Source organism: Artibeus jamaicensis, unplaced genomic scaffold (assembly GCF_021234435.1).
Source record: "Artibeus jamaicensis isolate MK-2021 breed Jamaican fruit bat unplaced genomic scaffold, CSHL_Jam_final scaffold_1964, whole genome shotgun sequence".
Classification (NCBI taxonomy): domain Eukaryota; kingdom Metazoa; phylum Chordata; class Mammalia; order Chiroptera; family Phyllostomidae; genus Artibeus; species Artibeus jamaicensis.
Window position 1 is genome coordinate 8984762 of NW_026522030.1, and position 12856 is coordinate 8997617.

At 42.0% G+C, this 12856-nt stretch overlaps 1 protein-coding gene across 3 annotated transcripts in view; it reads left to right on the plus strand.

Moving 5' to 3' along the window:
* The window catches only part of ECPAS (Ecm29 proteasome adaptor and scaffold), a 97507-nt gene extending 88431 nt beyond the window's left edge, over positions 1–9076 (plus strand). For all 3 annotated transcript variants that reach the window (XM_053656098.1, XM_053656099.1, XM_053656100.1), the window contains 5 exons: positions 1030–1168; positions 3129–3234; positions 3678–3766; positions 7278–7349; positions 8793–9076. In XM_053656098.1, coding sequence (XP_053512073.1) covers positions 1030–1168; positions 3129–3234; positions 3678–3766; positions 7278–7349; positions 8793–8932 — 546 coding nt within the window. In that variant the 3' untranslated portion in view covers positions 8933–9076. The remainder of the gene's footprint in view (positions 1–1029; positions 1169–3128; positions 3235–3677; positions 3767–7277; positions 7350–8792) is intronic.
* The last annotated feature ends 3780 nt before the right edge of the window (positions 9077–12856 follow it).

Sequence of the window (12856 nt, forward strand, 5' to 3'; positions counted from 1 at the left end):
TGGCCCGGTCCCTTCTCCTCCGCTGGCCAGTACTTGGCCAGATACCTGCTTGTAGATTTGTTCTAGGTGCCCACTAGCCCTCCATGGGAGAAGGGAAAGGTGGACTCATTTTATTTTATTGGAGGGGTTTCGACCTGCAAGCCAGGAAATGCTAGACTTACAGGAACAATGAATTCCTGAGAGTGGATTTGGGTTACAGTAGGTTTACAGTTGTTTGTATGGCAAATAAGACAGTAATTCTTCAATCAGAATACAAGAATAAACTGTTCCGCATGCTCACGGCTGTAAACTTACTTTTGTCCCCCCTGTAGTTACGATAAGGGTAGCCTTATGACCCTGTGCAGAAGCCACCGCGGTCATCCTGAAGTGAGGGCAGGGTAGTCACTCCCTGCGTCACTGTTAGCTGCCCCTGCCATACACTGGGGGGTTCGGACCCAAAAAAGACTGATTTCATTTGGAAAAAGTACTTGTTTTTTAAAGAAAGAAGGGTATAGTTTACCTATTTTTTGTGAAACGTGACATAGTTTAAATAGCATTCTTATTTCTTGTGTTTGTAGTTGTTTTTTCTGAGTAAAAAGACTATTTACAAATCCATTATGTATGTAATTTTTTACATACATAATGGATTTGGAAGACTTATATTTTAAATTGGTGATATCACCAGCTAGCTGGATGAGTCACTTCTCAACCAGTTCTCTGTGTTATTAACAAAGTTTGAGTTGAGATCATCATCACTTCTTTCATCTTTCATTCCATGATTCTAATGACAGTCTTTTTATGTTATGCTCAAAATACTACGTGTACCGTATTTTTTCACCTTTGCTTACATATGTCTTTTAAAGGATTTCCCACATTTATTAGAGAGGTGTAGTATCCTTGCACAAACTCAGGTTAGAGAATTTAGCATTTAATTCATGGTAATATCCTCTACTTTGGTACCTTGGTTGTTTTAATAGTACACCTGTAACTGAAAACAAAATTATGTTTTGCTTCCTTTTTTCTTTTTTCTTTCTACTTGACCTGTCCTAGAATTCACTGGAAAGCATCGGAGTCCGGACAACCAAAAGCGAAGATGAGAACGAGAAGGAGAAGGAGCTCCAGCTGGAGTCCCTGCTGGCGGCCTTCGAGGGCCTGGGCAAAGCCTGGCCTCGGAGCGCGGAGACGCAACGTAAGCCCCAGAGGTTGTTACTTAACGGGAGCGAGGATGTGCTGGGTGACACATTAGAGCTGCTGTTTCTTGTGCAGCCTGATGATTAGCAGTGAGAATTATCCAATGTAAGTTTTATTCCTACATCGGCAAATAATCTCATCAACTGTTATGTTAGTTTGCTGGGGTTGCTGTAACAAGCACCACGGACTGGGTGGCTCATCCAACAGAAATTCAGTTTCTCCCTTTTTTTTCTTTTTCTTTTTCTTTGAGATCAAGGTGTCAGCAGTGTTGGTTTCTTTGAGACCTTTCTCCTTGGGGTGTTAATAGCCATCTGGGTCTGTGTGTCCTCATCTCTTCTTCTTATAAGGACACCAGCCATCCTGGATTAGGGGTCACCTGTGCAACCTTTAAAGAGTCTGTCTCCCAACAGAGTCACATTCCAAGGTTCTTGGGGTTAGGACTTCAACGTATGGATTTGGGAACACAATTCAGCTTTTAACAGCCATGGTCTATTTTATATAGATAGTTTGACTATAAAAAGAAATGTTACCGTTCTCTGTGAAGCTGTTTTCTGAGGAATCCACAGAGTTTATTAGTGGGATCTCTTCATGTTGAAGTTAACCGCCTTGTAAGTAAACAAATCTTCAATAAGCAAGCGAAATCTCTGTTTCACTGAGAACCTTGAAACTTTTTAAGATTTTCAGAATTGGACTTGTATTTCTGATGTTAGACTGATAAATAGTAACCCTCTACTGCTGGGTTGGGTTGTGCCTAGTTAGGCGTCCTTTGACGGGACAGGGCCTCGGCCTCGGCCCCTGCTCCTGTGAAGTTGCTTTGTGTTGTTAGTTCTTGCAGTGCGTCTCCCCAGGCACCGTACTAAGCTGGAACGTTATTAAAAGTGTGTTGACTATTTCTCAGTGGATACGTCTAAAATCAGACTTAAGATTGTCCTTGAGCCTTGCCATTTTTTTTGTGAGCTTTAAAAAGTGTATTTGCTATGTGTATATATGTATACAATCTCTTTTTCCAGAGGATACCTATTAGTAAATGGCCTTATGTCATGGGTTGCAGTAGAAGTCTAGCTTTTTGATGCCATTAGGACTACTGAATTTTTCTTAAATGGGGTAGAGAATGTGGAAGTAGGGAATTATATAAAAATGGTACACCAAGCAGTTTATTTGAGTATAAGGCATAGAAATACACATTCATTTGCCGTTACTAAAGGGAAGACCAAGGCCTTTGGGAATTTGGCTGTTGCATGTTGGCTTTCCATACACATCTTACTCAAAAGATACCATGTATAATTTCTGACTTTTGTTTCTTTGTAGTAGAGAAAGGCAATTCAAGTGCGGGATTCTTGTACATTTTTACCCCCATCTGTCTTTACATATGCGAACTGAAATAATTTTGCAGCATTTAAAAAATAACCACTTTGTTGAGCTTTATACTCCTGTTTCATTGGTCAGTGCACTAGTAATTACATCATTGTAATCACAAGTGCAGCCGGTCTAACAGGTTTGGGGCAGAGCACTGCCATCTGTTGGTGAGCCTGCGACGCATAGAAGCTCCTGAGTGTCCAGAGGAGCACCAGGCCTCCCGAGCTCTGCTTTCTTTGGCTGTTGTTTGGGGTGTTTTTACAGGGGAGGGGAGTGTCGTCAAGATTGTGTCAGTTCCTTGGAGGAAATTGCTTTAAAAATAAACATTTATGAACAGTTATATAGGACCTTCATGGGGGAAGTTCTGACCAGGGAAATTTGCGTGGGGATTGGACACAGAGTCGCCCCGAAGGTTTGTTGTTTCTTGGTGTTTTTGTTGTTGTTTTATTTTTTTAATTTCATGGCTTTAACTAAAGACATTGTTGATTTATTTTTCCTCCCTCACCCTCCTTTCTCTCCCTCTCTCTGTCTTCCTCTTCCTACCCTTCTCTGTCCCCTATCCCTGTCTGTTCCTTGCTCTCCCATTCTGCCTTTTTTTCCAGGTTGTTACCGTCAGGAACTGTGCAGGTTGATGTGTGAACGGCTGAAACTCAGCACGTGGAAAGTGCAGCTGGGAGTCCTCCAGTCAATGAACGCCTTTTTTCAGGGGTAATGTGCTTTGTGATTCAGCCATTCATCTTTTTTTCCCCTTGGCATTTTATATACAGTCAATGAAATTCTTTTAAATTTTAAAACTAAATGCTAGAATGACATCACAAAGTGATATATGCAGAATAGAAATTGTATCAGAAAGGTTTTGGGATACTTTATTTTTGTTCTGCTTTCTTAAAGATCTTTCTTACAGAGAGGGGAAGGGAGGGGGAAAGAGAGGGAGGAAAACACTGATGTGTGAGAGAAACATTGATTGGTTGCCCCTTGCATGCCCCAAGGGGACCCAGCTTGTAACCCAGGCATGTGCCTGTGCTGTGATTGGGATTTGCACAGGTGACCTTTTGGTTCTCAGGCTGGTGCTCAATCCACTGAGGCACACCAGCCAAAGTTAGAATACTTCTTAAAACTGGCATTTGTGTCTTGCCTTTTCAATTTTATAGGTTAATGCTTTTGGAAGAAGAACATGCGGATCCTGAGGCTTTGGCTGAAATTCTCCTTGAAACTTGTAAATCAATCACATATTCTTTAGGTGAGTGAGGTAAACCGACATTGATAAGGGGTCCTAATTTTAAAGGTCAAGGAACTAAGCTTCTAATATTTCCTACCTTGTGCTAAATTTATGGAACTACTGAATTGTGCTATTTAATGTAATCGGTATATATGCCCAAACTGGAATATATTAAAATGGAACTGTAGTTTAGGATTTTAACACCTGGATTAGAAAAACCCAGTATTTAGAAAAAAACAAACTTTTATCTGAAAATAATTTCAAACTTACAGAAAAGTTATAATAATAGTACGTATATCCCACCCGTGACTGAAATCATATGGTTCTTGGCTTTTTCCCTATGGTTATTTGGTAAGATGGTGTTCTCAAGGTCCACCCATGGTGTTGCAGATGGCAGCATCTCATCTGTTTTTATGGCTGAGTGGTGTGCCACACTGTACATGTGCCGTTTCCATGGACCGAGGGGCACTTCACTTGTTTCTGTGTATTGGCCGTACTGCAGAGAACATAGTGGTGCATATGTGTTTGTGAATACATGTTCTCAGATTTCTCAGGTAGATGCTCGGAAGAGGGGTCGCTGGGTCATATGGTAACTCTGGTCCCAGTCTTCCGAGGAACCGCCAGACTGTTCTCCGTAGTGGCTGCACCAGTTTGCACTCCCGCCAGCGGTGAACGCGGGTTCCTTTTTCTCCACAACCTCTTCAGCACCTGTTCTTACCTGTCTTGTTGATCACAGCCATTCTAACGGCTGTGACGTGGTATCTCACTGTGGTTTTGATTTGCCTTTCTCTAATAGCTAGTGCAGTTGATTATCTTTTCATCTATCTGTTGGTCATTTGTATGTCTGCTTGGGAGAGGTGTCTGTTTAAAAATGGGAGCGGTTCTCTGCCTATTTTTAAATTGGATTGTTTTGTTGTTAAGTCGTATGACATAAAACTGAGAAACAAATGAACAAACAAGACAAATAAAAACTCATAAACACAGACAACAGGATGGTGGTTACCAGAGGGAAAGGGTGGTGGTAGAGAGATAGTAAAGGAAACCAAAGGAGATTTGGCTTTGGGTGGTAAATACAGTGCAATATATAGAGGATGGATTACAGATTCGTATACTGGGAAAACCTATATAATTTTATTAACTAAAGTCACCCATATAAATTTACTGTGTTTTGCCATGTATAATGCATACTTTTTTGCTCAAATTTCAGGGGAAAAAATAAGGATGCTCATTATACATGGTTAGCATTAATCCCATATCTATGTAAATGTTTTTAATTTTTTTTATTTATGCTTATGAGGTAAAAGTGTAACTCTAGAAAGCAATAACAATATCCATATGAAAAATAATACCTGATAATCGATTGTTTTGAAATATGAATACAAAGTCGAATTTCAAAAATTAAAACGAAAGATCTTTTTCCTGCAAGTTTGAGCCCAAAACATGGGTGTACTTTATACATAGGAGCGCATTCGACATGGCAAAATACGGTAATTAAAAAAGCGGGCGAAGAAACAAAACAAGAACCTGAGCCCCACGACTTGCCAGGCCAGCTCTTAGCCACCTGCTGCACTGCCCCACAGGGCGGGAAGGTTGGGGTGACTGTCCCATCGCCTGCGCCCGCTTTTCTTCCTGTCTCCTGCCATGGGGCGCAGTCAGGGCACTAAAAAACTGCTACATATAAAGCCTGTATATTCTTTAGCCGGTCATCTGTTAACATTTTGGCCCACCTACTTTACCATTGGCACTTCTGTGTGCGTGTTTTTCCCGAGCCATTTGAAAGCGTGGTGTGCATGCCACGCCCCTTCACTCCCGAATCCTCCGCTGGGGACGCGCTTCCGTCCGCACCGCACTGCGCAGGCGCCAGGTTGGGGGCGCAGCACCGAGGCAGCTTTTAATCGAAGGGTCAACACCATTCGTAGTTGGGGTTGTCTCTTGACTCGGTAGTGTTTTTTATAGAACTTTCCCCCTCCCCTCCACGAAGGAGTTGAGCCCGGATTATTTATGGAATTTAGTTGTCGTATCTTTTTATTCTCCTTTAGTCTGGAACTCTTCCTCAGCTTTTGTCTTATAGGACATTGACAACTTTGAAGCAAAGTCTCCCCACCCCCTGTTTTAACTAGAGTGTTTTTCATTTGGCGTTTGTCTGATGTCTCCTCATGATTAGATCCAGGTCATGATTTCCCATTTGGGATACTCCCTCCGTAAGTGGCGTGCCTCACACCAGGAGGCACGGTGTCCATCTGCCCTCACTGGTGATGTCAGTTTTGATTACCTGGTCAAGGTACTACTCAATTTTCTCTACTGTACAGTTACTTTTTTCCCCCCTTGTGTCTAATAACCAGCCTATGGGAACATACTTCTGGCCCCAATAACCTGCTCTTCAAAACGGTGACTAACAGAGCGTCTGGGAAGAGACACTCCAAGAGCCCATAGATCAGCCTCCCTCTTCAGAATGTCTGCGAGACCTCGTGTGCATCGATGGTTCTCCCCGAGTCAGTTCTTACGAAGATGATGTTCTTTTTTTAAATTTTATTTAATTATTGTTCAAGTACAGTTTTCTGTTTTTTACTCCCATCCCAGCCCACTGAAGATGATGTTCTAACTCCACATTTCTTCCGCGTTTACCATTTGGCAGTTGGCAGCCTCTCCTAAGCAAGATCCCCTCCCTCTCCCTATCTCTTTATTATTGATGCTGATTCATGGATTCCTTTTCCCCCAATTGGTTTATAATTAATTATTTTTCTTAATTAATTTGTTGCTCACGTTGTCCCAGTTCGGCCAGTGGAAGCCCCTTCAGGCTGTCTCCTGGGTCCTGTTGACAGGTCACCATCATCCTTATCATCCTTATAAGCACTTCTGTACTTTGCAGCATAACAGGATGTTAGAAGGTCCTTTTGTGCTTTTTCTTGCTGCCGGTTTGGTTGTGTGTTAATTTTTTTGGTAGGCAGTCTCACTGTGAACTAGATGCCGTATCTAGAGTAGACGCCAAGGAAGCATATTTCAATTGTAATTCTTGGAAGCAGTTAGATAAAGATGCTTTTAGATAAAGAACAGGCAGTTAGGAAACTAGTCTTTACAGGGTTCCAGGCAGGTGTCCCCGAGTTGGCCCTCATCCTGGCTTGTGTAATGTTCTTTGTTAAAATGAGGAGGTCATGAAAACCTAGAAGACCTTTCTGACCAAATCGGGCACGTTCAGGGTGGTTTGGGCATAGACCTAAAGACCTTTCTATGTGTTCGAGGTCATGCCTTTTGAATTCCCACTTCTAAAGTGGGTCCTTTAAATATTGCCATTTAAAGGTGATTGATATATATGGCTGACGTTTTTCTTTTAATATAATGGATGTGGACATGTGGCCCATTTCAAATATTTAATAATAAATAACATGCAAAGGGAAGCTTACGTAAGAAAGGGTGTGTCTTTTCCTGAATTTATAATTTCTGAAAATCTTTCAGTAACACTAACTTAATCTTGGAGCTTTTGTTTATAAGGCATCTAAAACAAATAATGTGCATTATGTGATTTTCTTCTTAGAAAATAAGACCTACTCATCTGTGAGAACAGAAGCTTTATCTGTGATAGAATTACTGCTTAAAAAACTTGAAGGTGAGTTCTGCATTGTTCTGCCTGGAAGACCGGAAAGCCAAGATATTTTATGGCATATGTTTTAGAAATTGTTTTTATTTTTTGTTTTTAAATAAGTATTTACTCTAAAATAAACATATACATATATTAAATATATATATGTGTGTGTATATGTGTATATATATATATATAACAAAATACAAACACACACACATCCAAGTGAGACAGAGCTAAAACCTTTAATTTGTGTGAGTTTTTTGTTATATACTTTTTACTGTATTGTGAAGCTGTAGATATCTTAGAATCACAGTTTCTGTTTCCACCGTGAGCCCCGTTGTAACCCTGGTCCATCAGAGCAGGTCCAGGTGTAGCAGAGCTCACTGCTCACAGGTCAGTCAACACAGCGGCAGTGGAAGAGTGGACCCGAGTGGAGTGGGAGCGCATTTGAGCGAACGAAGATCCTAATTTGATAGCAGTTTTCTTAATCCTATTTTTTCCTGTTTTCCTTTTTTTTTTTACCCTTCTTATCAAGAGGATTTCTTCTAATGGTCTGTGGTAATAGAAAACATTTCCTCCAGTGGTGTTATCTGTTACTGATTTAAAGAGGAGCCTTCTTTCCTTTTTTCTTTTTCTTCTTTTTTTTTTTTTTTTTTTGACCCCGTGGATTGAGCATGGGGAAGAAGGAGCAGTTTTCTCCAGGTCCTATTTGTTTGCAATTTCCACCTTTCTATTTTTGCTTAGCTGTTAAAGTGCCTCTCCTGGGGCCCCAGGAAACAGGCTTTTTAGCCTCAGTAACGCTGCACGTCTTGGAATCCCTTTTTTCCTCACTCGTGGAACTAGGCACCTTGCCGTGTCACCGGGTTCTCACCATGTCACCGAGTTCTCGCCGTGTCACCGAGTTCTCGCCCTGCACCAGGTGTCGTGAATCTGTTCTGGATGAGTAGAATGAGCCTAAACCGAGAAAAGACTTTCTTGAAACCGCACCACTGGAAAGTGGCTGAACCTCAGCAACAAGATACAGGATCTTTAATTGCTGAGTTTCTCTGATTCTTCCCTGAAAGAAAGGAGTAATAAAATGCCATGTGTTGAAACTCACTTTGTAATTAGAAAATTTATTCAAGATTTTTTCATTTTATTTTTTACCGAATACTCGAAGACGCTTTTAGTGTTGTCCACTTGGCTTTATCGTCACCGCGTGCCTTGCCTTCCTACTTCCCACTTCGCAGTGGCATCCCTCCTGGGGACAGAGAATGAGACCTACTGATGTGCTCTCGGGTTGTTGCCAGTGATTAGGGTTCAGACGACTGTCGAACCTGTGATAGTTGTATACTGGATTGTTACCAAGGGGTTGCTGTGCGTTTGTTTTGGGAATACGATGTACGGAGGAAAAGCAGAAAGACGTTCGGGTTTTTTGCTTGCTTGTTCTACGAAGAATCTTTTTTTCTTCTTTCTCTTCTCATTTAGAATCTAAACAATGGGAAAGTTTGACATCCGAATGCAGAGTACTCCTGATTGAGTCTTTAGCGACTATGGAGACAGACAGCAGACCTGAACTACAGGAGAAAGCATCACTGCTGAAGAAAACACTTGAAAATCTGGAGTAAATTAGAAGGGGAAGAAGCAAACAAGTGCCATGTTTATTGGGGTTGAGATGGTGGTGTTCTTTGGAAAACCAAGGGGGAAAAGTAAAGATTAATCTGTAGCATGCATCATTCCTTGGCTGAAATAATAAAAAAAAATGCCTTAAATTTTGTTCCTTATTAGCTTTATTTTATTTGATGTTTTTAAATTTTGTGGGCTGAGTGAGCTTCGTGGAACACGAATGTCTGAGAGGTGGTTGTAAGTAAAACAGATGGAAATAGGTATCGATGATTAAAGCTGTTATTAAAGGAATAGACAAAGTTGTAGAGCAAGCTGGATCAAACTCTTAGAACTGTGTCTCAATTAAAGGACGTTATTTAGGGAAGGGCGTCTGTGCCTCCCTATATTTAACCCCCTTGCTTTCCGCCTGAAGAAATACGCTACATAGATGACGCAGCTCCTTTTCCCGAAGCCAGAGTCCAGGTGTTGGGTGACTGGCCCTGGCCCACCGGAGAAATTCCCACCATGAGGTATGCCCAGCCGGCCTTGAACTGGCACGGAACGGTTCAAGAACCCAGTGACATCACTGGGTTCTTGAAATTCAGAAGCTGAGCATAGTTTTGTCGTTTGTTTAGATGGTCAGTTTTTAGAAAGTAATTGTCTAACATCTTTCTTTACAAGTCGTGGGGAGAATTCAGGCTCTGTGGGCTCATTCCGATGGTCCGTTCATGGGCAGGTACGGGTAGATCAGGACCCGAGTGCCCCTTCTGTCTGTCTGCGGTTGCTTATTTTGCAAAACCCCAACCAACTCTGAAATCATGACTGTTTTGATTTAGACCATTCCTATTCTCAAAACCAGAAAAACAACTTACAGTTTTATACCCACTTCCATGTTAATAGTACGGTTTGGGGATAGAAGGGAAAGCATTTTAATGTACCATCTGGGAAAAGCACGATACCACTCAGTAAATAATTACAGGTCGGGTTTCTGCCTTTCCTTGTATGTATATGCCCCTGCCTGAGAACAGAGGGTGAGGGGAAAAACGACTCTGACTGAGTGTTTAAGGTAAACCGAGAACATTGTAGTTTACCTTGAATTTTAGGCACCAACTTGGTTTACACTCAATATTGGCCCCTCACCGACATCGACACCGGGCCGAAACCCCCATGGTCAGTATTTCTGGTGGTCTCTGTTGAGCCATGTATTTCACATGTCCTTGACTGTGACTCATAGTAAAAATGATTTTTCACACGACCCAGAACAGTGAGTGTGTGTGAGAGAGTGAAAATATAAAATCATTAATTGAAATAAACATTTTGTGAAGTAATTCAGACTCTTAACCGTGTGGTACGCTTTGACCCTCCCGCACCCCACCGTTTTCGGTGCTCACTGAACCTGTGCCCTGACTCACTGACGTGTTGCTGTTCTAAGTTTGAAGACACTGCCCCAGTGGTACCGAATCGTGGCAGTGTGTGCCACATCCGGGGTTGCTTCTGATTGGGGAAGGCGTTTACAAATGAATATTTAAGTGTTTATTACCAAAACATCCTCTTAGCTGATACTAAATAATAACTGCTTTCTTAGCATCATGAGTTCTAAGGAACCTGTTGTGGACTTCCACTTGAGAATGGCTTCTGCTTGAGGGAAAAATCCACTTTGGGTGTTTTTCAGAAAGCTTATGGCCTCACAGCGTTTTCCCCATCAGCACTCCCTGACCCATGACGTGCTCTTGGACTCTCATTTTCAGTGTCTGGGGTGTTCTTCCTGGGCAAGAACCGAGGGCAGGTCAGGTATTGCCAGGAACTAAGTGTGAGGACGAGAACTGTGCTCTTGGCCCATGTGAAATGCATAGGCCTCATCAAATTTTATGCTTTTTAAACTTCTTGTTATTTAATATTGGGAATTTCCCATGGTGCTGAGAGAGGTGCTAAGATACCCGAACCTTAGTGCTTAGAGCTACTGAATTAATTTCCTTGCGCTGTCTGAGTACATACCTAATTTGTACACCTAATGCCTTCATCTGGACCAGCCAGGTCATTTGCACGAGGGATGCTGCACCATGGCCTCCCGGTGCGGCCTGTGTGTGTGCGTGTGTGCACATCTATTGAAAAGGGTTAAAGCAGAGTTGTAATTGTGGAGAGTCGATACTGGCGAACAAATGGATGAAGACTGTGCATGTTTCTGTCTTTTGCCTTCATCGTCCTAAGTTATCTGCAACAGATCTTAATGATTCTCCCCCCTCCCCAGAAGTATTCAGTGCTACTTGTCATACAAGCAGCTGGTCGAGAGTCTAATTACTAAATTCCTCATTCCTGGAATATGTACACTAGAGACGGCTTCATAAACTTACTGATACATGGAAAGGAGGTACCTGGGGTTTGACTATCAGTCAAATCAAAGTAGTCTGAAATTGTCTTTTTGGCGATCAAAAGCAGCTGTTTCTTCCATGTTTGCGTCCACTTTATAATCACCAGTGTGTCTGCCTGTGATACAGTTTACCCTCACAGTGAAACCTGACTGCCACCGAATCCCCACTGCTTCCCCCTTCCGTCTTCACTTGTGTGTTTACTAAGAAGAAAAAGAAAAACAGATGTGATGTTGGTCTGTGCTCCAGTGGCAAGCGCACTGTGTGAACACTGCCTGCCGCTGCTGCCATCCGGCCACGCTGCTCCTCCAGGGCGGGGCGTTATTTTGACACTCGTTGTACAAACTACTGTGAATGGATGTATATGTAACAGATTTTTGTATTTTATATGCAAAGTCTTCATAGAATCCTCTGCAATATGTACTCAGCTAGTTAACCATGTGATAGTCTTATTTGAAAGGAAAATCCAAGAGGACGTGAAGTGGTGAATAAAGGTTGCATGACCAGTTCTTCTGAAGTAGTGCATTAATTTGTAACAATTTTCTAGAAAAATACTTTCGCTTCTGAGGTGTTGACTAGTACTTACACTTTAAAAACCGAAGAAAGCCCAGTAGCCTGCCAGTCTTAGCTGTCTCTGCTTGTTCACCATGGATTCCAGTGTGTGTGCGGGATCTTTCTGGTCCTCTGGGGAGGAGCCTTCACGGGCCCTTTGCATTCATTCCATCGAGAAATGTATAAAATCTGAGGGCTTGTAGGTATTCTTTTCATATGAAACTCCTAATATTAGACTCTAAATTCCCTGCTAAAATAACTTTCTCTTTGAATCAAATTCTAGAGAATATTTAGTCACAGTGTATCCAGCCTTTTCATTAATTTTACTGAGCCTTTTAAATCTAAAAAAACAATCAGCCTATTTGTTCTGACCCCAGGTCACACCAACCCCTGCCTAAAGGAAAAAAAATCTCTAATTCAAAAATTCTTGTCAAGCTCATACTACACATCTTCAACGAACATCACCCTTAAACAGTCTGAATTACTGAACCAGACATCCATGGGATGTAAGAAAAGAGCTGTTGTTTTAAGGCACTAAGTTTTGGTTCCTTTGTCATGTAGCACCAGGAAGCTGATGTTCCTTACAGTAGCGAAGTATTCCTCCCGGGCTGGGGAATCGTGTAGCACTATCTACTGAAGGCGACAGATGTGCTCTATCACTCCTACATATACGCTCAAGGGGAATGTGCACTTCACATGTATTGAAAGAAGTACAGCGTTAGCTTTGAAACAGCCAAAAAATGGAGAATTCAGATGTTGCAACAGAACAGTAGAGAAAGTGTTACCATAAAGTAGACAATCATACAGCAATAAAAAGTGAACAAACTGCAGTCACACACGTCAACATGGATCTCACAAGCACACTGTGGAGGGAAGGGACCCAAACACTGCAGTGAACACTCATGGTGGTGCAGAGTCAGCTAACGTTCTACGTGTACTTGACAATGCACGCACTTGTGTGCAGCCAGCCAGGAAGTTCCATGATGGTGTTAAGTCTAGCTGATGGACGGTGGTGGTTCAGCCTTCTAC